Source organism: Tamandua tetradactyla, chromosome 11 (assembly GCF_023851605.1).
Source record: "Tamandua tetradactyla isolate mTamTet1 chromosome 11, mTamTet1.pri, whole genome shotgun sequence".
Taxonomy (NCBI): Eukaryota; Metazoa; Chordata; class Mammalia; order Pilosa; family Myrmecophagidae; genus Tamandua; species Tamandua tetradactyla.
In genome coordinates, this window is record NC_135337.1 from 89,883,698 (window position 1) to 89,908,022 (window position 24,325).

Genomic DNA, 24,325 nt, shown 5'->3' on the forward strand with positions numbered 1-24,325 from the left:
TAGGTGTCTAAGATAGGAAAACGACTTGTCCCGATTCAGCACTCAAATGCATCTCCGGGGGAGAGGACGAAAGAAGACTTCCGTGACCACGCGAGCGCCAGAAATGTGAACCACGTGGGCAGCAGGGGCCACTGTTCTGCCCCGACTCCTGCTCGCCCCCAAAGCTTGAGCAAGGGAGCAGGCAACTTGACCTACAAAGAGGGTGGTGCTGAGTCTAAACAACTTCTCTCCCTCATCTCCCTACCTGGGCCACCTCCTCAACTCTGACCAGAGAGCTCCTATTGGTCACCCCGCGTCCAGGAACCCCCAAACATAGCCCCAGCCCCCAATCGCAGCCTTGCGCTCCACACCCAGCCCGCCCACGTTTGGGTCACAGCCAAAACTCCGAAGCTCCGCGGTCTGGGCGCGAGGCATGACGGGATTTGTAGTTCCAGGCCAAGGGGAGGAACTTTGCGCGTGCGTAAACGGCGGCTTTCCGCACGTGTCTCTCACAGCCAGTTTCTGTGCAGCTGGTTGGACTACGAGGGGAATCCCTCTTTCTCCTTTAGTGAGACTTCGCGAGTCTCGGGTTGGAGTTAGATGCCAGGTGACCCTTTCCGAGTCTGAGGTCCCAGGGCTCGGTCCAGAGAGGTCTTATGTGTGTTTTTCTTGAGTGAACGGAGCCAGGGCTGACTTTGCCAACGGGAAGGGGGCTGCCCTCCTCCATCTCCTCTCAGGAGGTCCCCAGAATCCCTCAGAACAGGCAGGGCGGGATTGCCTTTCAGATTAGAGCCCTGAGTGATTCCAGTCAATATTTAGGGAGGGGGCTGAATCCTTTGAAAGGAAGGCCTTGATCACGTTTTCTAAGAACAATTTACAACAGTAGGCTTGGTAATGCTTAACTTGGATTATCTCTGAGCAAACTCTAATTAGTTCCGTTTCACAAGTGGGGAAACTGAGGCTTCGAGTGGCAGGAGGTCACCCACCCTCCGAGTGGCAAGGCGAAAGGGGAAAGCCGGACGCTTTAGAGAGACAAAAAATGCCTTACTCTTCCCAGACTGTTCACTATCCTGCCCTAGCCTCAGTTTCGTGGGCTCCATCTAACCCATTGTAGGGGATAGATTAGGCCCATCCGCTCCGGGGTTTATTTTATTGGGTCTTTAAATTTATTTAAAAGCTTGTCTCTGTGGCTTTTTCATGTTCTCGTAAAACTGCCAAACAGTCCAGGAAAATAACGCAAAAAGTGGCAGAGTCTTCGGTAAATACAGGCAATCCTTTTGTCTTGCTTTCTTTCCTTTGTCTCTGGGGTACAAAGTCCACCCCAGGCTTAGTCCTTTCAAGTGCCCTCTGGATGGGAGAGGGAGGTACGGTTCACATTCTTAGAGGGGAGGGTGACCAGGGCACATCTGGCCAAGGGATCTGGCCGAGCGGTTCACGAGACTGCCTCACACCGAACGTCCCACGCGCCACCAAACTCCTGTCTTTCAGTAAAGAGCTGCAGTCAGGCCGGTGACGGGGGTGGGGGAGAGGCTGAGGAAACGAGACTCGGGAGGACCCTCCGGCCAGAGAGGCGCCAACTCTTTCCTCACGTGACCTAGCCGTGGCGGGGCCCGGGCCTCTCTCGGTGTCAGGCCACGTGTGACAGCAGCGCCTTACGATTGGTTCTGTTGGGCCAGTTTGAACGGCGTACGGAAGCCGCAGCTGCTCACTCGCGCCCGCGTTCTCTCTTTTTTTTTCTTTTCCTTATTCTCTCTTTGGCTCCCTTCTTCCGCGCGAGTCTCAGGAGAAGCCTCAGCGCGAGGCGCCGCCGCCGCCCGGGGCCCGGTAAGTGGGCCTCACCCGGAGCCCGACTGGGCTCAGCCCGGGCCTGCGCCGACCCCCACAGGGCTCCGGGCCTGCGCCGCGCGCGGCCCGAGTATCGGGGCCGCGCCCGACCCGGGAAGGCCGGGACCTGGTTGGGCCGGATCCGCGAGGCAGCGAGAACGGGCCGGGGCGGGGGAGGGGGTAGTCGAGCCGGGCTGAGGGGGGTGGGGCCTCGGAACCGGGCCGGGTCAGGGTGCCGCGAGAATCGGGCCAGTGGGGCTGCTGCGTCGACCTGGAGGGGATCTGATTGGGGGAAGCGACTGGGGTCTGCTTAGGGCCTGATTGGGACACGTCGCTAGGATCGGGTGTGTGTGTGTGGCGGGGGGGACTGTTTCGGTGTGGCATGGCTGGGTCTGATTGGGGAGGCCGCATGGAAAAGCTGTGGGGTGGGGGCTTGTTGGGTCCTGATGGGGAGGGGCGGCTGATTTCGGCCTTTAGGGCTTTGCTGGGTCCCCCAGCGGGGCTTCTCTGGAGTCCATTGGGGGCGGGGGATGCTTCAGGACATGTTCGGCCAGGCCTTACTGGGCGGGGTGGGGGTGGGGGGGACAAGGAGGGAAGCTGCAGGGATCGGACAGAAGGGGGTTTTTGGCTAGATATGGTGGAGGGGCTTGGGCGAACTTGATTGGGGGAAGCAGCGGAGGTGGGTCACTGCGAGTTACTGCTGACTTGGAGGAGGAGGAGGGAGGGCAAGGGGAGGCTTGGCAGGATCTGATTGGGAAAGGCGACAGGGACCCGTCCCAGGGGCTTGTGTCGCCGGGTAGACGAGCTTGGCTGGCTCTCATCGGGAGCAGCCTCGGTGACCCATGCTTCGGGCCTGATTTGGGGGTCATCTGGTATTTGGCTGAGCTTGGAAGGCTAGGTTAAGGGAGGTGGCAGGGAGCGGGAGGATCGGATTGCCTTGGGACTGTGCGCCTGGGAAAGGACCAGGGGCCGGTCTGCTCAGGGGTGGCTGGGATCTGGTGGAGTTTGAGGGCCAGATTTTGGAAGGAGGAGGAAGAGGGAAATCTTCGCGGACTCTTCCTGTCTTGGGGAGACCATGGGGACTGGGAGCTATCGCGGTCTGGAGAGAGATTCCTGGACTTGGAGGTGCCAGAGCCCTCATGCAGTGACTGCAAGGGAGGCGGAAGCCTTAGTGTCCGTAGCTAGAGGCGGCGGCATTGGGCACTGTGGGACAAGGGTTTCTCCATGCTTTGCGGGAGGAAGGTCCGCCGGCCCCTCCACCACCCGTGGCCTGCTTCCACATACCCCAGCCAGCACTTCCGAGCCCATAATTGCGCGGCCAAGGATGGCGCAGCTGGCAGGGAACCTGCGCTCGGGCGGGTGTGGATCAGCGGCCCCCGCCTGTCCACGGAGGGTGCGTTTGTCCTGCTGCCGCCACCCCCCGGGCTCAGCCCAAGTCTGAGATGGAGTCCCTGGGACCCAGCGTTGACCCCGGCCCCATCCCCACAGCCCGCCTTGCATCATGGACTGGCAGCCTGACGAGCAGGGTCTGCAGCAGGTCCTGCAGCTGCTCAAAGACTCACAGTCACCCAATACAGCCACGCAGCGCATTGTACAGGATGTATCCTTCTTTCCTTCCGGGCGCTCGGGAAACCCTGCACCAGCAGCCCCCAAAGGTGGGAGGGGCCAGGGTCGAATCCTGAGACTGCTGTGGTGAGGCCCCAACCTTGAATAAGTGATTAGAATCCCGGATCCCCTTCCCAGAGCTGGAGGGATTGCTATGGAAAATATTAGAGACACCTAATGTTCCTGAAGCACTAGATTCAAGGAGGTACTGTTATTCTCCCCATTTTACAGCTGAGGAAATTGAGGCTTAGGCAGTATGAGTTGCCCCAGTCAGTAATTAGTGGAGCCCAGCTGGCAAGGCCAGACCTGTGTGATGCCTGAGTGCAAGCTTTTAACTGACAAGTCAGAGCTTAGGGGGGAAATGGGTGGGTAAGTTGGTGGGGGAACCTCCAGCTGGCAATCATATTTTATTTAGGCTTTATGGTTAAATGTTTTTTCTCCAATTAGTTGTCAACGTTTAAAATATAAGCAGGTTTCACTTGAAAATTTGTACTCTTTTTTTCAAAAAGTCAGGCTAGGAAGCTCAGGCATGTGCTCCCTCCCCAAAACCCCCTCTCCCCGCTGAGATGTTCTGTCTTATTCTGGGACCAGAGTGGGGTCCTAGAGGTGCTGTCATCTATACGAGGGTGACAGTGAGGCACCCTGCCTGGGGTGGCCCCGTCTCCCACATCCCTTAACAGCCTGGCAGAAACTCAAACAACTCAACCAGTTTCCTGACTTCAACAACTACCTGATCTTCGTCCTGACCAGACTAAAGTCAGAAGGTACGCATTCTGTGACCTCCCTGCAGCTGCCCCCCACTTTGTCCCGGTGGTCCCCTAAGCCTCAGCCCTCTCCCCACAGATGAACCGACCCGCTCTCTCAGTGGCCTTATCCTTAAGAACAACGTGAAGGCACATTACCAGAGCTTCCCGCCGCCCGTGGCAGACTTCATCAAACAAGAGTGTCTCAACAACATTGGCGATGCCTCCTCGCTCATCCGAGCCACCATCGGTGAGGGGACATCAGGGCCGGGGGCAATGCGGTTGGCCTCTGAAGGAGAGCACGAGAATGAACGCTGAGCTCTCATTCCCTGCCAAGAAGCTTCTAAGGCTGTTTAACGTATCACGTCACCAAATGCCCCCAGCATCCTCGGTGGTGGTGCTGTCACTATCGCCACTTTACAGGCGAGGAAACTGAGGCACAGGGATATTAGAGGACTTCCCCAGCAAATGGCAGAACTCTGAAGCAACCCAGGCAGCGCAGGTCCGGGTTCTCCCCATACTAACCACTCAGTTGACAGGAGTGTGTATTAAGTCCTGGGGCTGAGCGTAGAGGGTGGAGTTGTTAAAATATGCAGGCTCCCTGCCCTCATGGAGCAGGAATTCCAGGTCCTGGAGACAACCATTACCAAACCACACAAATAATAATTTCACTTGCAAATTAATCAGGTTTACTTCTGGAGCACACCTGACTCACGTAAGGCAGTCTGAGAGATGACTAAGAGTTCACGAACACAGTTCTACAGGAAGATTAACTAATGCAATTAACTAACACAATTTTACCTGAAGATTTACTGCACAATTAACTTATGCAATTTTACTTAAAAATTCACCACTATTTAGAAATAACAACACAGCTCTTTGTTACTGACTTAAATTCTTCAAATTGAAGTCCTTTTTAAATTTCATTCCACCCTGGAGTGTTGCTTTTAAAAGAAAATTGTATAGAATTGTTTTAAACAAAGAAATAGGTTTGCTTGTTCTGAATGGGAGGTGACCTTAAAAATCACTGCAGTGAACACGGCAACCGGTATTAAATGCAGTAACACTGTAAATAGGATTAAACAGGATACTGCCAGTCTTTTCAAAGTGTCACATTAAAGACACTTCATTTCCAATAACATCCTCTTCCAATATCTGCAGAAGTATCCAGAGGGACCAGGGAACAGTTTCTGGCAATGAGCTTATTCTGTCATTGCTTGGGTTAAGTCACTGCAACCTCCTCACAGCCCGGGGGGGCCAAGAACAGATTCCCAGAGGTTGGGTGGGGTGCCCAAGAGAGGGATGGGACTGGGACCTTGGCTGGTGTTGGCGACCTTACCGTCTCCCAGCTGCAGGGAACACCTTTCTCAATATGTGCGTATCACCCAGCATTGCCAGTGGCAGCTCCCACCCATGGGAACTTTGAAAACCATTTCTGCACTGACACCACCCCTGTTGACATCTCCAGCCAGACCACTTCGCTTGCTGCCAAATGCCTGTTGGCTTTCTAATAAGAATACAAATAAGGCCCCATCGGGCCACCAGGCCTGCAAGACCTGCCTCGCCACCTCCCTGTGAGCACACTTAGCCTGCTTCTGTTCCTGGGCCTTGGCACATGCCTTTCTCGCTGCTTAGGACATCCTCAGGTTCCTGGATGGCTCTTCCCTCTCGTCAGGTCTCTGCTTGGATAACAAGATGTTACTTCAGTGAGGCGGCTCAGGTCACTTGTTATAAAATTGCTTCCGATCCGCTCATCCCTGTTTGTCCATCTCAGGGCTTGTCATCTAGCCCCTCCAGGTCTTTTACTTATTTCTCTTCCTTCCTCCTGATCCCCCCCTCCCCAACAACCGGTCAGCCCCTGGGGCAAGGCTTTTGCGTCTCCTTCCATGCTGTCTCCTGGGCCTCGAAGGAAGCTGGCCCACACTATGGCCCAGTGGAAGTTTGCTGAGTACCAGGTGTCCCCACCTCCTAAGGGGTGTGTAAGGCTCCTGTGGGGTCGTGTACGGAAAGCATGTGTGGTGGCAGAGGGACACATACAAGTGCTGGGAGTGCAGGTTGCTGGCAAGTCCTTACCCAGCCTGAGACCATGTCCTTTCCTGACTGTCGCAGGCATCCTCATCACCACCATCGCTTCCAAGGGTGAGCTGCAGATGTGGCCCGAGCTGCTGCCTCAGCTGTGCAACCTGCTGAACTCGGAGGATTACAACACTTGCGAAGTAAGTGGCCTGGCCGGAGTCCACCTGTGCAGGTGCTGGGGCCAGACCCTTGTCCCACGCCCCTAGTCCCATGCCCCTCTCCGCTCTTCCCAGGGAGCCTTCGGAGCCCTGCAGAAGATCTGCGAGGACTCGTCCGAGCTCCTGGACAGTGACGCCCTCAACAGGCCGCTCAACATCATGATCCCCAAGTTCTTACAGTTCTTCAAGCACTGCAGCCCCAAGATTCGGTGAGTGGGCTCCCCACGTGTCTCCGGGCAGGATGGGGGTGGGCCTGGAGCACAGGTGGATACTGGGGTGACCTCCACACCTGCCCCCCCGTCAGGTCCCATGCCATTGCCTGTGTGAACCAGTTCATCATGGACCGGGCCCAAGCGCTGATGGACAACATCGACACCTTCATTGAGGTGGGCTGGCGGGGCAGGGCAGGGAGTGGGTGGGCCCCACGACCAGCCCCATCCCGCTGCTGACCCCACCTGGCCCTCCAGCACCTGTTCGCCCTGGCGGTGGATGACGACCCCGAGGTGCGGAAGAACGTGTGCCGTGCCCTGGTGATGCTGCTGGAAGTGCGCATTGACCGCCTCATCCCCCACATGCACAGCATCATCCAGGTGGGCGGGCGGCCGGGGTGGGGGGGCAGCTGGGTGGGCTCAGGGTGCCGCCCCGCCGGGCCAGGCCTAGCGTCAGCCTCCCCTCCACCCCCAGTACATGCTGCAGAGGACCCAGGACCACGACGAGAATGTGGCCCTAGAGGCCTGCGAGTTCTGGCTGACGCTGGCTGAGCAGCCCATCTGCAAGGAAGTCCTGGCCTCCCATCTGGTCCAGTGAGTGCCATCCTGCTCCCGTCCCCACCCAAGCCCACAGCGCTGCTGCCTCGCCTTCAGGTCTTCCCGGCCTGTTTCTGCCTCAGCCCACAACTGCCTCTATCCTCTATGTCAGTTTACTTTTTTTTTTTTTTTTTTCTTGTTTTTTAGCATGGGCAGGCACCAGGAATTGAACCCGGATCTCTGGCATGGCAGACGAGAACTCTGCCACTGTGCCACCATTGCCCGCCCTGTGTCAGTTTACTTTCTATCCTTGTGATCGTTGATTTTGTAAGAGATAACGTAGCCTCAGTGAGTTAACAAAACAGGTTATTTTATAAGCTGAAATAAGTGAAAGCCAATAAAGGGCTTCAAGCATAGCTACACCCAAGTGCTCAGGGGACGTTATAGTCATTGGACTGTCCTCAAATCAGCTTTCTCTACACTGACTTTGTTCGTGGGCAGAAACTTTCCTCCCAGTAGAGGCTTTCTCCGTCCTTCCTTGTTTAGGAACCTGAGTCAAGAAATTCTCTTTTGACCAGTATTTCCAGCAAAAATCCTAGGGCTGACTCTCCTGGGCCAATTTGGGGTACTTGCTTTTTCCTGAATCAAGAATAATAGGCCGGTGTTTTCTTACATGTGTGTATGTATGAGTGTCTTACGGGCGTGTGCATGTGTACGTGTTATGTGGGGTATGTGATAAGAGCCGGGGCAGATCCCGCAACTCCTGGAAAAGGAGACAAATGACCAGGGATCAGATTGTGAAAGCTGCCTCCGCCCTGTCCATCCAACTTGGCTCCATCTTCCCCTGACCACGAGCTCTTTCTCTGGGGCCCTGTATCCTGACGAACAGCCCTCTCTCAACAGGTTGATCCCCATCCTTGTAAATGGGATGAAGTACTCGGAAATCGATATCATCCTGCTCAAGGTGATTCTGGGGCTGATGGCTGAGCACCGGTAGACAAGGTCCTGGGCATGGGGTGGGGGGCCCCGGTGGTGCTGAGCAGTCTTGCCTGGCTGTCTAGGGTGATGTGGAGGAGGATGAGGCGGTCCCCGACAGCGAGCAGGACATCAAGCCACGCTTCCACAAGTCGCGCACAGTGACACTGCCCCACGAGGCTGAGAGGCCAGATGGCTCTGAAGACGCAGAAGACGACGATGACGACGATGCTCTGTCTGACTGGAATCTGAGTGCGTGACCTGGCCTGGGGGGTGGGGCTGGCCTTGGTGGCGGAGCCTCGAGATCCTTTTCCCGGTCTCTGATTCCCTCCGCCCGGCCCGACTGCCCTGCCTGAGCCTGGGCCCTCCCCCGCTTCTCCCTGCCTCAGGGAAGTGCTCGGCAGCTGCGCTGGACGTCCTTGCCAACGTCTTCCGGGAGGAGCTCCTGCCCCACCTGCTACCCCTGCTCAAGGGCCTCCTCTTCCACCCTGAGTGGGTGGTCAAGGAGTCGGGCATCCTGGTGCTGGGTGCCATTGCTGAGGGTAAGTGCCCTGGGCCCAATGTGCCTGACCTGTAACCCCTGAGCTGGAGTGGGGCTGGCTGGCTGGCTCAGGCAGTCTCGTGGGGCAGATGTCTGGCCATCTCTCGGTTCTCTCCAGAGACCTCCTCACCCCCTCACCAAATACTCTTAGATTTGATTCCCCAAACGCAAGGTTTCCCGTTAACTTTCCTGGACAGGCAGCTCTGAGTCATGAGCGTGAATTGTGGCAACGATGATGATAACCCTCGGCAATTCTGCCGTGCGTGTCTGGGGCAGGTTGGCCCCAAACCCCAGTTTTCTAGAGGTGCAGAGATTGATGCCATTCCCGTATACTCACCTAGCTTGGCCTGAGCCTCAAGCCTGACTCTGGGCTACCACCTGCTCTCCTTTGCCAGGCTGGCCCGACAATCCCCAGGGCTCAGCGGGTGGCTTTTGACGCAGTCACTGGCATGGTTTTCAGGCTTGCTTAGAAAAAGCTTGAGTCACGGGAGGGCTTTGTGAATGAATCTGTTACAGACTCTTTTTTTAGGGTATGTGATGAGTGTATCTTACATTAATCAGATATGCAGCGCATCACGCAATGCGTATGGACATGTTATATTAATAGAGCATATCACATGTGTTACGTGTTAATGGGGGAAAATTCTAGAGGAATTGATCCCAGATTGGTAAAAATGTCTCCTGTATGGGATTATTGGGGATGGAGGCAGTTATCTGTATTCTCCTTTTTAACTGAAAGAGAAACATGTTCATAGTTTAAAAGAAAAGGCCAGAAAGAGAAGAAGAAAAAACACAAATTCCCAAAGAGGGTTTCAAATGGAAAGGGCTTGACTCACTCTAAGCAGCCTGGCAGTATTTGAACTTAGTGAAGGTCAGAGCAGCTCTGGGAGGGATCACGTAAGGGAGAAAGAGTTGGCCTCATTCCGTTCCTCATCCTGACTGACCTTTGACTGGCTGTGTGACTTTGGGCAAGTTCTTTGACCTCTGAGCCTCAGTGTCCCCAGCTGTCAAATGAGGCTGATCCTCACCCCAGAAGGGTGGCCTGGTGGGTCTGGCCTCTGGGCCCCGGCTGAGCTGCTGCTTCCTGTCCCCCACGCCCTGACCCCTGGCTGCTGCAGGTTGCATGCAAGGCATGGTGCCCTACCTGCCTGAGCTCATCCCACACTTGATCCAGTGCCTGTCGGACAAGAAGGCCCTGGTGCGCTCCATCGCCTGCTGGACGCTCAGCCGCTATGCTCACTGGGTGGTCAGCCAGCCACCCGACATGCACCTCAAGCCCCTGATGACTGAGCTGCTCAAGCGCATCCTGGACGGCAACAAAAGGGTGCAGGAGGCAGCTTGCAGGTGACCCATGGCCCCATCACCACCCCACCCCCCCACCCGCTTGGCCCCTAGGAAGTGATGACCCCTGTGACCCCTGACATCTGCTGATGTCTTTGGTATTCGTACTGGCTGATACCCAGGGCCGGCCCCGAGTGGGTTTGGGTGAGCAAACCAGTGCCTGGTTGCTCACCTTTACCCCCTTCCCGGCCCTTCTGCTCCCCCCAGTGCCTTTGCCACCCTGGAGGAAGAGGCCTGCACGGAGCTGGTGCCCTACCTCAGCTACATCCTGGACACGCTCGTCTTTGCCTTCGGCAAGTACCAGCACAAGAACCTGCTCATCCTCTACGATGCCATTGGCACCCTGGCCGACTCAGTGGGCCACCACCTCAACCAGCCGGTGAGGCCCCAGGGCGGCCCCCTCCTCCTGCTCCCCGCGCCCCTCGGCATCCGGTGACCCGGCGGCTGCCCCGTGTTGCATGCCAGGGACGTGGCCTTGACCTCGCCAGGCAGACAGACAGACCCGCCCTCGCCCTGCTCCCAGGCTAGTGGGGGAGACAGACAGTTATGCGGCAGCGTGGTAAGTGCTGTGCCGGGGAGGGCAGCACAGGGGCCTGTGGGAACCGGGTGGTGGTGGGGACCAGTGAGAAGGAACAGAAGAACCCTCCCCGCCCCCCGGTAGGTCGGGCTGGATGGCGAGGCCTTGCGGGGTCTCCTGAGCCCTGTTGCTCAGGCATTTGGCACCTCTGCGTTCGGGTCCCCACCCCCACCCAGGGAGCCCCAACTTCCTGCTCCCCCACCCAGGAATATATCCAGAAGCTGATGCCTCCACTGATCCAGAAGTGGAACGAGCTCAAGGACGAGGACAAGGACCTCTTCCCCCTGCTGGAAGTGAGTGGGGTCTGGGGTAACCCTCAATCACAGCCCTTCCCCAGCTTCCCCCCAAGCTCACTGCTCTCGCCCTCCTCCCCACCAGTGCCTGTCCTCTGTGGCCACCGCACTGCAGAGTGGCTTCCTGCCTTACTGCGAGCCGGTCTACCAGCGCTGCGTCACCCTGGTACAGAAGACCCTGGCCCAGGCCATGGTAAGGGCACTTTTCTCCTCCCTGTGCCCGCTGCCAGCTCAACCCCACACCCAGCCCCTCAAGTCTCCTCACTCCTGCCCTCACCCAGATGTATAATCAGCACCCCGAGCAGTATGAGGCACCCGACAAGGACTTCATGATTGTGGCACTGGACCTGCTCAGTGGCCTGGCTGAGGGCCTGGGTGGCCATGTGGAACAGCTGGTGGCCCGCAGCAACGTCATGACGCTCCTGTTCCAGTGCATGCAGGTGGGTGGACATCCCGGGCTGGGGGAGTGCGGTGGGGGGTGTCGGGGAAGAGGGGCTCTTAGGAGAAGGCTCAAAAATGAGCGAGACCCGCATAAAGTCACCTGTATAAAAAGAAAGCAAATGATGTTGAAAATACAATGACGCAATGCCCACTCCCCATTTCACTCTCTTCTGGAATGTCCCGGGAGGGCAGTGAGGCTGGCAGCACCCTTCAACAGCAGTACCCTGAGCAAAGCACTCTTTGTTCAAGTTCCTGCTGGGTCCCACGGCATCTGACCGTCAGCTCCATTTTACAGACACTGGGCTGAGGGATTGATCAGCTGGGCCCCTAGCTGGTGGGTCGGTGTGGGGGAGAGGGGGCTGGGCCTCGCTGACCCCCCTCCAACCCCCAGGATTCGATGCCTGAGGTCCGGCAGAGCTCCTTCGCCCTCCTTGGAGACCTCACCAAAGCTTGCTTCATCCACGTCAAGCCCTGCATCGGTACGATCCTCATCTATCGTTGATATCCCCCCTTCCCTCATGGCCTCAAGTGATGGAGAAGTGACCTGGGAGGACCGTGACCAAATTGGGCTGTATTCGTACTGTCTGATGGGGCCTGCCCCACTGAGCTCAGGGAGCCCCCCCTGGCCGGCCCTGCTGCTGAATGCTGCTTCATTCCAGCCGAGTTCATGCCCATTCTGGGCACCAACCTGAACCCCGAGTTCATCTCTGTCTGCAACAACGCCACCTGGGCTATCGGCGAGATCTGCATGCAGATGGGTGAGTGGCTTGAGGTGGGAGCCTGGCTCTGACTTGTGCATCTCTTCAGACCAGGCCCCAGGAAGCTGTGAACCGGCCCAGGTCAAGAAGACATTTCTCGTGAAATGTTTTCCTCAGGGATGGGCTATGGCTCAGGGGCATGTCTAGTTAGTTGACTTCTCCAGAAAGGCAGGAGGGGAGGACTGTTCAGCTGGGACTGGGCCCCCAGTGCTCCCTGGGGCAGTGGGCTGAAGGCCCGTGGGATTGGTGGTTCCCAAGAGGCGTGGAGGGCTGCTTCCATCACGATGCCCCCCGTGAGGCCAGGGAAGCCTCTTGTGTCGGGAGGGCTTCTGTGTGTCCCTTGGGGTGGGGACAAGCTGGAGAAGAGCTTTCATTCCCTCACCACTGCTGGCCGGCTGGCCTCAGGGTAGATGGAGGGTCAGCGGGGAGGTGTGCTCCCCAGACATGGCTCCAGTGGCCGAGTAGGGCAGACTGGCCATTCTTGCAGGGGCCGGGATGCAGCCCTACGTGCAGATGGTCCTCAGCCACCTGGTGGAAATCATCAACCGGCCCAACACACCCAAGACACTGCTGGAAAACACAGGTGAGTGCCACGACTGGCTGCTGGGCCGCCCACACCTGCCTGCCCACACCTGCCCGCTTTCTAGGACAGGCTTCCAGGCTGGGAAAGGTGTCCAGAGAGCCCTTGGGAGGGTCTGTGAGAGGGGAGGCCGGCTGAGGGGGTGCATTTCCCTTGGGGCTATGGGTGGGGCTTGGCATCTCCCGCCAGAGGCCTCCCCACGTACTGTCCCGGGGCCACTCAGGGTTTCAGGTCGCCTGATGAGTCCCTCTGCCATTCCAGCCATCACCATTGGCCGCCTGGGCTATGTGTGCCCACAGGAGGTGGCACCTATGCTGCAGCAGTTCATCCGGCCGTGGTGAGTGGACCCGGTGTGGCGGCTGCTTGGTGGGGGCTGGGACCCCTGACCCTTTCCTTCCCCTGGTCTGCCCACCTGCCCACTGACTGCTTCCCCTGCACTGTCCACGCAGTCACCCCTGTCCAACCACCCCCAACCCCACCACACTGCCTGCCCTGACCCCGCCCACACACTGACCCTCTGCCTCCCCCTGTATATGTACCACCCCAGTCCTGTCTGCCCGCTGACCCTGCACCCCTTCAACAGGTGCACCTCCCTCAGGAACATCAGGGACAATGAGGAGAAGGACTCGGCCTTCCGAGGCATCTGCATGATGATCGGTGTCAACCCTGGGGGTGCTGTGCAGGTGGGGGCACCGTGCGGGTGGGGGCGCCGTGCGGGTGGGGGCGCCGTGCAGGTAGGGGGACACTGTGCAGGGGGATGCCTCTGGCAACCCCTCACCTGGGACCCATCGTGTTTCAGGACTTTATTTTCTTCTGTGATGCCGTAGCTTCCTGGGTGAGCCCAAAGGACGACCTCCGGGACATGTTTTATAAGGTGCAGCTCCTGTGGGCCCCCACCCCGTCTGGGAGGGAGGGTGTGGGGAGGGGGAAGCTGCGCAGGCTGCTGACCCTGCTCTGCTCCTACCATCCCTCACCCTTCCCCCTCCCCACAGATTCTCCACGGCTTCAAAGACCAAGTTGGGGAGGAGAACTGGCAGCAGTTCTCAGAGCAGTTCCCACCACTGCTCAAGGAGCGGCTGGCGGCCTTTTACGGGGTCTAGGCAAGCGCCGGGACTACCAGGTGAGGGGGGGTCCAGGCCCAGCTGCCACTGCCCACAGAAGGGTTCTAGGCCAGCCCTGACTGCCCCTGCCCTCCCCCGCAGGTTCCTGTCTGCGTCAGCGTCGGAGGGATTGCTGGGAGCACACCGTGTCCAGTCGCCGTGCCCTGGTGGAGGGGGGTTAGGGAGGAGTAAGTGGGACCCAAATCCAGATGCCTTCCCCCTTCCGTCTACCTGCCTGGCAGGGCCTGTGTGGCAGGCAGTTGGGCGGGGCCTCCACGCTCATCCTACCAATGGGGAGGGGGGTGGGACTTGTGGGCGGGCAGGGCCCCTGGGTTCTCTACAGGGCTGAGTGGGCCTGCCAAACATGGGAGGGAGGACTCAACACAGCCGACCGGATCCGGCTTCAGATGAGGAAAGGGGAGAGCAGGCAGGGAGGGGTTTCCTGGTAGAGACACACAAGCTCGCACGCACGCGCACACACACATGGCCACACGCATGTGCAGGCACCACAGCCAGCGCAGTCCGGCCGGTTGCCCCCCGTTTCCCTGACTGCATGGAGACAGTAGAGTTAGTGAACTCCGAGTTAACCCGTAAGGCCCTCCGTGTAACCTTCATCTAGTTTAAGAAGCTTCTGCTGTTTTGCTGGAATTGGCGGTGATGGGGGAGGGCTGGGTGGGTTGGGGGCCTCAGCTGGGATCCCGGGGCGGGGGGAGGAGATGGCCATCGTGGGGCCATCCAGTTAGCACGCGCACACTTCAGACCTGCTCAGCAAACTTCCTGCCAGCTTCGTGGCAGTCTCAGCCTGGGTGTCTCTGTCTTTGTCCCGCCTTGGCCTGCAGAGTAGGGACTTCGGGGCAGTGGGGCTGGCTAGATGTCACCCCGTTGCCTTTCCCTGTGCTCCAGTGGCTTCTGAACATGTTGGGTGGTGCTGGGCTGGAACGGTTCCTGAAGAGAGCCGGCGGGCCGCGTCACTCTCCACAAGCAGCTTTCAAGGGCAGCCTGCTTTCTGTGCTTCCGAGGTCCCCTTCTAGAGTTCTAGTCCTGCGTTTTAACGCCAGGGCAGAGTCTGGGCTGCGGTATTGGCATTTAATTGGTGGCAGAAGGCAAAGGCTTGTGCTTTGCCAGCAAGGAGACTAAGGGCTTAGAGGAGTGGGGAGGTGACACATCTCCTGTCCCCTGCTCTGTCCCCCTGGGACTTCCTGTCATCCCCAGCAGTCTGTGGTTCCCAGTGGGCCCAGAGACCCCACCAGGTTGGGGCAGTGGTTCTAAGGAGTCTTTTGGGATTGGCCAGGGAAGGGGTCAGGGTGGAAGGGACTCCCTTTGAGAGGAGGCCGGGCCTGCAGCCCTTTACCTTGGCTTCTTTTTTCTTCTTCCCTGCTTTCTACTTCTTCGGGAGCCCCCTGTGTCGGGGGTTTGACTGAATCCCTGCATCCTGGGACCTGCTCCATCTGGACCCCGAGCCCTGTGACTTCTCACATGGGGCTCTCCCTGCCTCTCTTCCCAGGGGCACTCAGTGCACATTCCACAAACTCAGCTGGCCCCCCCACCCGTGAATCTCAAGCAGGTCCGTAGAAGCCATTTGTAAAGATAAACAGTTTTTTTAGTACCACTTAATTTTCTGACAATTCTAGTTGTTCAGATCGTCCTTCTGCAGGGTCTTGGGAGATGCGGGCAGACTGGCTGATGGGGGAGGCTGGCAACCCCTTTCCACCCAGGATCGGGGGCCCAACTGCCTTCAGGGAAGGGGAGCCTGGTTCTAGTTTTCCTTTTCTTTCTTTCTTTTTCTTTTTTTTAAAGAAGACTATTTAATTTTTTTTTTTTAATTTATTTTTGGTTGGTTTTTGCACAACGAAGTTTCAGCTTTCAACCTTCTTCCTTGCCCAGGGCTGTGAACCCAGCCTGGCCTTGATCCGCAGTCCCTCTTTCTCTCCTCCCCTTCTCCCCCTGCGGGCTCTGGGGTCTGTCCATTCGTTACCGTGCTGTGCTGGGGATTGGCGCCGAGGTGGCGTGAGATTCCACTTGTGTAGAACTTTGTTGAGTAAAGATCAGTTTCTTGTGAAACCCTCAGTCTCCATCTGGCTTCCTGTGTCCTTGGGTTTAGCAATAGAGCGGACATACGGAGGGAGTGCCTGGGAAGCTTTAAAAATGGGGGTATACACAGGACTTGTAAATGATTGGGGGGAAGGGGAAAATAAGCATTAACCAGGCTCATTGCTCAGAACCCCAAGCCTCTCAAGTTTCCTTCCCTGTAAAATGCAAAGAGTGGGGGAGACAGAAGATTAAATGCCATAACATGCCTGCAAGCAGCACCATTCTCTGGGGTGTGATTAGAGCTCACTGAAGGGGACCCTTCAAAACCGCATCCTAGATTCAGGGACCAAACTGAGTGGCAAAAGCAAGGCCTTGCAGCATCGTCACCTTTGGCTGACTTCACACCTCCATTACTGGGCAAGTTAGAAATGTCTGTCAAAATCTTAACCCACCACCAGGGAGATGTGTGAATGTGGCAGTTACTGAGGCAAACAAGAAATGGCTCTAGCTTGAGGGACCTACAAGCTTCAAGAAACCTTGCTGCCACCTCAGCATGGCCTAAGAATTATTGGCATCAACATGGGAAAACTTTAGAAATGCTGACACATCCCTCAAGATCCCAGTTCAGCTCCTGACACATTCTGGAGGTGTCTGCATTCTCAAGCAAGCATTCATTCAACAAACCGTGCACACACTCTCAAGGGAAGGAGTAGATGATGGAGACCAAAACACGGTGGTATCACAGAGAAAAATGCAGCACAATGAGCGAGGGGACATTGGGCAAGTGGTTGCAGCATTGCGTAGGGTGTTCGGGGAAAGTAACGTTTGAGCAAAGTCACATGAATGTGGGCATGATGTCCAGGCAGAGGGAAATAAGATGCTATTTTTGATCACCATGAGTTTAGGTAATTCTCAGTAACTATTTCAATGAGGCCTGTTTGCAGTGTAACTGCATATTTCTGGTTCTGGAAGAAAAGAGCCGGGAGTTCAAATCCCTGCCCTGCCACAGACTACAGTTTTGAAAAAGAGCCTTCCTGTTTCTAAATTCAGTGTCACCTCTACAGTTGCCTTCGACACAGCTGTGGGTTTGTGTGGGTTTTTTTCTGAAATAATTTCAAATGTACACAAGTTACAAAAATCATCCCAATTTTTCCTTCTGTTCCAATGTCCCTTTGAGCCATTTCTCCTCCACTCTTGATCCCATCCAGTGTCGTGTATTGCATTTAATTGTCATTATCTCTTTAGTTTATCTTTTAATTGTGGAAACAAAATCTTTCCATCCCGGCCCCTCCTAAGCATGCCATTCAGTGGGATTAGTCCACATTTACAATATAGCAGCACCCTCACCACTATCCATTACTAGAACGTCATCCTAAACAGAAACCCCTCTTTTAAAAAAACAAAACAAAACTCATTTTGCATTAATTCCCCACTGCCTCTGTCCCCTACCCGTGGAGTGTGCATATTCTTTGGTGTTTTCTTTGTGGTTACTATGGGGCTTACATTTAACATCCTAAGTCTGTAACAATTTCATTTGCTGTAATATCAACTTCACAACCTTAATAACATGTTCCTATACCCCTCTATCCCCCCGTGTGTAGCTACTACAAATTATATATTTATACATTATGAATCCCAAACCACCGATGTACCGTTACAACTTAATGCATTTGCCTTTTAGATCCTGTAGGAAGTAAAAAGTAGAGAAACAAGCCAAAATTTAATGTATTTATATTTACCCATGTCATGTTTACGGGAGACCACTATTCATGTGGCTTCAGTCAATTATCTAGTGCCCTTTCAACCCGCAGAAATACCTTTGGCATCTCTTGTGGGGCTCATCTACTGGTGACCAAATCCCTTGGCTTCTCCCTTGGGAACACCTTAATCCCTCCCTCAAAGCGGCTTTCATAAAGAGTCGGCTGACTCTCTGCATCAGTGCTAGCAGAGATGCTTGTTAGGAAATCAGGACTCTGCATTTTCCGAAGTCAATAGATACAGCTGCAGAGCACGACCTCTTCATCGAGCTGTCCTTACTGCCAAGTCCGGTCGCTGCCGGCCGGCGTTTTACGTCATCAGACGGGGCCGGAAGTGTCCCGCGCTGCCTAGGAGACGGGACGCAGCGCCCGGGACTGACAGGGCTGGGCCAGCCGCGCCCACCCGGCCGCCATGGAGCTGCCTCCAGGGCCGCGCGACGATCCCCGCGCCTGGGACGACGACTCGGACCCGGAGCCGGAGCCCGACCCCGATGCGCAGGCCGAGGCCTACGTGGCCCGCGTGCTCACTCCGCCCAAGCCCGGGCTGGCGCCTCCTCCCGCCCCGCCACTGCCCGCGCCCGCCGCGTCCCTTGGCGCTCTGGAGCCGCGCGCGACATCCAAGGTCCCGACTGTGGGTGTTCCAGGCCTGCTGAGCCTCCCTCCGGAGTTACTGCTCGAGATCTGTGCCTACCTGGACGCTCGCCTCGTGCTCCATGTCCTGTCGCGTGTGTGTCACGCGCTGCACGATCTCGTGCGTGACCATGTCACCTGGAGGCTACGTGCGCAGCGCCGCGTTCGCGCGCCCTACCCGGTGGTGGAAGGTGGGCGCACTCGGGGCCGGGGCTATTTCCTTAGGTCGGGCTCCAATCACGGGAGAAGACATTTGGGATGCTGGGGTCACAGCACCTGGTGCAGGCTTCGTGGCTGTCCAAAGCCCCTGAGTCTCTGGGTGGCCCATGCAGCTGACTCTGCCGAACCCGAAGCGTGAAAACCTACTGGGGGTGGGGGTGAGGTCTTAGGCTGTGACCTCCAGGTTTGGGGCTCTTGGTCTAGATTAGAGACTGAGGCAACAAGTGGTGATGCCAAAGCCTCGGACCCCTAGAGGCTGGAGCCAGGAGGGGGGTGAGACAGGGACTTAGAATCTAGCTCTTGTGAACCTTGAACCCAAGCTAGGGTTTAGGAATTGGGATCTCTGACACTAGCAACCACACCTCCTCAGGCCCTGGGGCGTCAAGACAGCTTGGGAACATTGAGTTCATCATGTTGGTCCTGAGAGAGTGACACCTTGGAGCCTTGGAGCCTCGGGCCCCTTCACTCAAACCTGCATAACAAGTTGGATGGTTGATTGTCCTGACTTGGAAGCTTTGACTGTGTAGAGTGCAGAAGGAATGGGGGAGCGGGGTCCTGGATCAAAGGTGTAGCTATCTCACCCCCTGGATCACTCTCTCTTACAACTTGAGAAATCCAGATGCTTGGGACCTATCACACCACTGGATCTCTGTATCTGAGGCTTGGCTTCTGCACCTTTACAAGTTTCTCGGGTTTTCAGATACTAGCTTGAGAAACACTTCGCTGGGTCCTGTTCAGATAGGCTAGTCATTAGGCTCCAGCCCCTGCACCCAGCCCTCTGTCCCCCAGGCTCAGGACTCAGACTGGGGGATGAGACCTGGGAAAGGGGTTCTGAAGCTCCAGCCCCCCAGTTTGCAGAAACTGTAGAGAGAGAAGTAGTCCTGGATTTGCTGCGGTTGGGGATGGAATGAGCAAGTGGTTTTCAGTCCAGAGCTTGGGCCTGCCTTAGGTGGGATGAGGAGGTCGGGGGGGCAGGGGAACTGTCCAGGTCTGGTGTGGTTCAGGCTCCCTGGAAGTGAGGGGTGGGATGCGCCAGTGGTTGGGGCGGCAGGGTCCCCACCCACCGGGGCCCCTGCTCATGGTGCCCCACAGAGGAAAACTTCAACTGGCCAGCAGCCTGCATTGAGCTGGAGCAGCACTTGGCACGCTGGGCAGAGGACGGACGCCGAGCTGAGTATTTCTGCCTGGCCAACGGGCACTTTGCATCCATTGATTCGGTGCTTCTGCTGCAGGTGAGGCTGAGCAGGTGGGGTAGGGGGCAAGAGAGCTGGGTCAGGGTGGCCTCCAACCACATTGCATCCGTCCTCTCCCCAGGGTGGGTCACTCTGTCTCTCAGGTTCCCGGGATCGCAACGTCAACCTGTGGGACCTACGGCAGCTGGGGGTGGAGCCCAGCCGCGTACTGGTCAAGGCCCTGGGCACCCAGCAAAATGGCACCCACGAGGTAGGGACGAGGTGGGCCTGGAAGGTGTGAGGTCGGGAGGTAGGCCTTGGCCATGGGGCTAAGAGCTCGGGTTTTGGGGCCAGCCATTGCCAACTTAAAGCACGACTCTGCTGTTACTGCTGTCCCCGAGGGTGACCTCGGGAAGATGGGTGACTTCCTGGGCCTCAGTTTCTGTTTCTGTCCAATGGGCAGTTATGACAAGGATGATTGATGATGAATAAACTTTAAGAGCTTCATTCAGCCTCTGGCACACAGTGGGTGCTCAATAGATGTCAGTTATGCCTTGTAAGGCCACCCTTGGAAATCAGACAGACTTGAGCCCCGAGTCATTTCGTGGAGGTGGTTCATGTGACCTTGGGTGAAAAGCTCAACCTGTCTGTCCCACTGTTTCCACAGCTGTAACATAAGAGTCACATTCCATACCTCTCCTGGGGTAAATCAGTCAATGGCCAATGCCCTGTGCGGTCAGCTGTGGAGGCAGGGCTCTTATGCCTATTTTGCAGATGAAAAAACTGAGGCAGGAGTGGTTTGCCCAGGGCATGGAGTGGGAGCTCCAGGCTTAATACATTGTCACATGGTCCCTGAGCCTCCCCAGGACTTGACTTTAAAAATGTGGTTGGGTGGGGGTACAGCTGTCAGGTGGACCCCCCCAGCCCCCAGTTCTAACCTTAACTCAGGATGACCTGCTTTGGCTTCTTAGGCTGGTTCCCCCCCCCGCCCTGACCCTCGATTTTTTGGTCTCTGTGAAATGGGGCTGATTGTACGGGAGTAGCGCGAGGGCTTACAGGACAGCACCCAGCAGAGCTGCAGGGCTTTGGGTGAGTCTAGAGACCTCTCTAAGCCTCCTCTGCAAAGGCAGGGACGGCCCGGCTTTGTCCTCACTGGTGGGGAGCCCGCATGTGACCCTGTGCCCCTGTCCCTCAGGGCTGGGTGTGGTCGCTGGCGGCCCAGGACCACCGCGTGTGCTCCGGCTCCTGGGACAGCACAGTGAAGCTGTGGGACATGGCGGCCGACGGGCAGCAGTTCGGAGAGATCAAGTGTGAGGGGTTGTGGGCAGGGGGCTGGGTGGGGAGCTAGGCCCCGCGGGCCACAGCCCCACCCCTGTGGTCCATGTGTCCCCAGGGGCAAGGCGGCTGTGTTGTGCCTCTCCTACCGGCCTGACATCCTCGTCACTGGCACCTATGACAAGAAGGTGACCGTGTACGACCCCAGAGGTGGGCCCAGGGCTCTGGGAGTCCAGTGGGGAGAGCAGGGGAAAGGGATGTTGCTGGGACCCCCAAATAAACCCAGTTGTTGGGATGCCCCAAGAAGCCCCGCCTCTGCTGCTGGGCGGGCAGGGGAGGGGACACAGAGGGTCTCCAGAGAAGAAGCCCCTGGGCCGGACAGCCCAGGGTTTGGGATCGTTCCAGTTGCATGTTTGTGTGTGTGTGTGCGTGCATGTGTGTGTGGAACCCCGACGAATCTTGGGCCTCAGTTTCCCTATCTGGAAAGTAGGGAGAATAATAGTCCCACCAACCCCCTCGAGTTAATACGGGCCAAGAACAATTGCCTCAGCTTCATGAGGACACCCGGTAATGAACAAAGTAGTTTGCAGAGAACGCTGCCTGGCACAGAAGTCTTTTCTGTTATTTATTGGTTTCTCTTCAGCTTGTGGAATGGAAGGGTTCAGAGTGCCTTGTCCAGGCAGAGCTGGGCTGTGGGGGGAGCGGGGATGTCCCGGGCAGACTGGAGGCAGGGGGGGAGGGTGCTTTTAGCTGGGACTTGCCAAGGATGCTGTGCACTGAGAGGGGCTGGTGGGACTGGAGGTGGGGGAAGGTGGGCTGGGAGATGGGGGGACGGGGGTGCTGGTGGGCTGGGAGATGGGGGGAGGGGTTGCAGGTGGGCTGGGAGATGGGGGGAGGGGTGTGCAGGTGGGCTGGGAGATGGGGGGCAGCAGAGGCCTGGAGGTGCTGGACCCAAGAGGGGGTGGGAGAGGAGGCGGCTCCCATTTGGGGTGGGGGGCGACAGAGCAGACCAAGGGTCGCCAGGGTAGGAGCTGGGGGTGCCCCACCAGGGCTCTGACACACCTGCCCCCTCTGGTCGCCCCCAGCCGGCCCGGAGCTGCTGAAGAGCCGGCGGCTGCACTCCAGTGCGGTGCTGGCGCTGCTGGCCGACGACCGCCACATCGTCTCAGGCAGTGAGGACCGCACCCTCGTGGTCTTTGACCGCCGCGCCAACAGCGTCCTGCAGCGGCTGCAGGTGGGTGCCCCCATCTGGGGGGGATCCCCGTGGGTGCGGGCCATGGCAGCGCCACCCAGCCTGAGCGCTCGGTTCCTCCATCCACAGCTCGACTCCTACCTGCTCTGCATGTCCTACCAGGAGCCGCAGCTCTGGGCCGGCGACAACCAGGGCCTGCTGCACGTCTTCGCCAACTGCCACGGCCGCTTCCAGCTCATCAGGGTCCGGCCCCGGCTCATGCCAGTCCCCCCACCTCCCCCACTGCTGGCGGGTGGGGTGGGGTGGCCAGGGGGGGTGGGTGGGGGCTCGAGGGAGAGGGCTGGCCTGGGGACCACTGCGACCAAGTGTCCTCGTGCCCCCCGCAGTCCTTCGATGTGGGCCACAGGTCTCAGGTCACGGGGGTCCAGCACTCGCTGGGGGCCTTGTACACCACATCCACAGACAAGAGCATCCGGGTGAGCCCCAGCCTCCGGAACCGTCCCAACCCACACCCCCCATGGCCAGGCCTCCTCCTGACCTTTGCCCCTCGCCCTCCGCCAGGTTCACCTGCCCACAGACCCCCCACGGACCATCTGTACCCGCAGCCACCATGACGTGGTGAATGGGGTGAGGCACCCCTCCAGCCAACCCCCGCGGGCCTGCCCAGAGCGCCCCTCCCTCCTGACACCCCATCCCTCCTCCTGTCCCCCCAGATTTGCGCCGAGGGCAACCTGGTGGTGGCCGCCTCCGGAGGCCTGTCGCTGGAGGTCTGGAGGCTGCAGGCCTGAGAGGTGGCCCTGGAGGTAGACTGCTGGCCGGCAGGCTGGGCCGGGCCTTCTGTTCTTGGGGGATGGTTCCCCCATGCTGGTGCTATCTGCCCCCCAGCCCCCGGGCCTGAGGTGCCAGGGCGCCAGGGCCTCCGGGCCGTGGTCAGGCAGGGGGCCCTGGGCTGGCCTGTGCTGGGGGAGGCAGGTTGGGGTCCCGGCCCCGGCAGCAAACTGCCCTTGCCCTGGGACCCTGCTGGTGTGGTGACAGTGGAGAGGTTGTGTGTGGAGAAGAAATAAACGTGATGTGATGTTACTGGGGCTGGCAGTGGTGGCTGGGGGGCCTGGGGGGCTCTGCCAGGGTGTGTGCGGGCTGGGGGGGCTGCAGGGGCGGGTGTGTGCATGTGAGCAGGCAACTGGCGGGCAGGGAGCTTGGGGCTGGAGGAGGCAGTCCTGGCGTGTTTCCATTACAATGAGTATGTGTGTGTGTGTGTGTGTGTGTGTGTGGTCCTGGCGTGTTTCCATTACAATGACTGCTGTGTGTGTGTGTGTGTGTGTGTGTATGTGTGTGTGTGGTCCTGGCGTGTTTCCATTACAATGACTGCTGTGTGTGTGTGTGCGTGTGTGGCTTGTCTGTGGGCCTGAGTGTGTGGTCAGGGACTGGAGGGCCTGAGGACATAGGCACCTGTTTTTAGGGCTGCAACTCTGCGTGGGTGATGTGTGTTGGCGCAGGGAGCCCGCTGGCGCTGCCCTGTGGGGGTGGGGAGGCGAGGGAGGGAGTGGGACCAGTGCCCCCCTGCGGCCTGCGACCCTCTGCCACAAGGATGCTGCCACCTGCACGCCCACCTCCCCAGGCCCAGCCACACCCCGGGCAGCGGTCACTTCATGTTTATTGGGTCACAGGATGGCACAGGGCTTCTTCTCCTTAAAGGGGTTGGTGGCAGCCGGGATGCCCACGAGGAAGGGGTCGCTCTTGGCCTGCTCCGTGCAGAACTGCAGCAGGTCGGCGGCCGCCTTGGACACCTGGGGTCGCCCCCCCACATCCCGTCAGCCCCGCCCCGGTGCTCAGCTGAGCCCTGCACCCCCGGGGCGCCCCAAGCCACCCCGCTGGGCCAGGCCCTCACCTTCACGCGCTCCAGGCCCACCTCCATGCGTAGCTGCTCCACGGCCCGGCGGGCCTGCCCGATGTCACTGCCAAGGGCCACCTTGCTGGACATCTGGGGAAAGGCGAGCTGGGGGTGGGCGGGGGCCTGGCCCCAGAGCCCCAGACCCTGTACTGCCCTCAGGCCCCTGGGGACTGCAGGGGAGCGGCTCCCTGACCTCCCCCCAAGGCCACTGTACCTCTGCTGAGGACTCAGCCGATCCTGGCCGCCCCATCCACCGCCAGCTGGGTTCTGGCTGCCTCTCACCCCCACCTGGCCTCCCCTCTCCCAGCCCCTCCTCGTCACCCCCCGCCAAGGCTTTGAAGCCAGGAGGCTCCCTCACCATGCAGTGAAATGTCACCAGCCTCAGCTGCTGCTTGGGCCAAGGGGGTCCCTGCCCCAGGAG

At 58.2% G+C, this 24,325-nt stretch overlaps 3 protein-coding genes and 2 non-coding genes across 6 annotated transcripts; 4 read left to right on the plus strand and 1 right to left on the minus strand.

Annotated features, from left to right (window-relative positions):
- Positions 1-1,507: 1,507 nt before the first annotated feature.
- On the plus strand, positions 1,508-14,412 carry TNPO2 (transportin 2). 2 transcript variants are annotated; one of them, XM_077121699.1, is made up of 25 exons: positions 1,530-1,803; positions 3,292-3,403; positions 4,097-4,172; positions 4,252-4,401; positions 6,261-6,367; positions 6,461-6,594; positions 6,690-6,771; positions 6,853-6,975; positions 7,070-7,188; positions 8,035-8,095; positions 8,193-8,358; positions 8,496-8,648; positions 9,766-9,991; positions 10,196-10,367; positions 10,772-10,858; positions 10,944-11,051; positions 11,140-11,298; positions 11,691-11,778; positions 11,959-12,057; positions 12,545-12,640; positions 12,899-12,974; positions 13,221-13,320; positions 13,437-13,511; positions 13,630-13,757; positions 13,840-14,412. In XM_077121699.1, the coding sequence occupies exons 2-24, from the start codon at positions 3,305-3,307 to the stop codon at positions 13,735-13,737; spliced, it is 2,664 nt and encodes an 887-aa protein (XP_076977814.1). In that variant the 5' UTR covers positions 1,530-1,803; positions 3,292-3,304; the 3' UTR covers positions 13,738-13,757; positions 13,840-14,412. The 2 variants fall into 2 exon arrangements, with proteins under 2 accessions (XP_076977815.1, XP_076977814.1); XM_077121700.1 differs by lacking the exons at positions 10,944-11,051; positions 11,140-11,298; positions 11,691-11,778; ... (5 more) ...; positions 13,630-13,757; positions 13,840-14,412 and adding an exon at positions 10,454-10,547 and having other exon boundaries at positions 1,508-1,803.
- Positions 10,040-10,109, plus strand: LOC143651115 (small nucleolar RNA SNORD41). The gene has a single exon (XR_013159852.1). It is a non-coding gene; the product is annotated as a small nucleolar RNA SNORD41 (small nucleolar RNA).
- Positions 11,820-11,894, plus strand: LOC143651120 (small nucleolar RNA ZL2). The gene has a single exon (XR_013159857.1). It is a non-coding gene; the product is annotated as a small nucleolar RNA ZL2 (small nucleolar RNA).
- A 3,089-nt stretch (positions 14,413-17,501) lies between the features above and the next one.
- On the plus strand, positions 17,502-23,088 carry FBXW9 (F-box and WD repeat domain containing 9). The gene is made up of 10 exons (XM_077121701.1): positions 17,502-18,346; positions 19,467-19,606; positions 19,689-19,817; positions 20,742-20,854; positions 20,940-21,031; positions 21,907-22,055; positions 22,143-22,256; positions 22,400-22,489; positions 22,575-22,640; positions 22,727-23,088. Exons 1-10 carry the CDS (start codon positions 17,938-17,940, stop codon positions 22,799-22,801), a joined length of 1,377 nt encoding a protein of 458 aa, XP_076977816.1. The 5' UTR covers positions 17,502-17,937; the 3' UTR covers positions 22,802-23,088.
- Positions 23,089-23,674: 586 nt separating this feature from the next.
- GNG14 (G protein subunit gamma 14) lies at positions 23,675-24,154 on the minus strand. Its single transcript, XM_077119598.1, has 3 exons — positions 24,119-24,154; positions 23,902-23,994; positions 23,675-23,800 (listed from the first exon to the last, which is right to left on the minus strand). Exons 1-3 carry the CDS (start codon positions 24,152-24,154, stop codon positions 23,675-23,677), a joined length of 255 nt encoding a protein of 84 aa, XP_076975713.1.
- Positions 24,155-24,325: the final 171 nt, after the last annotated feature.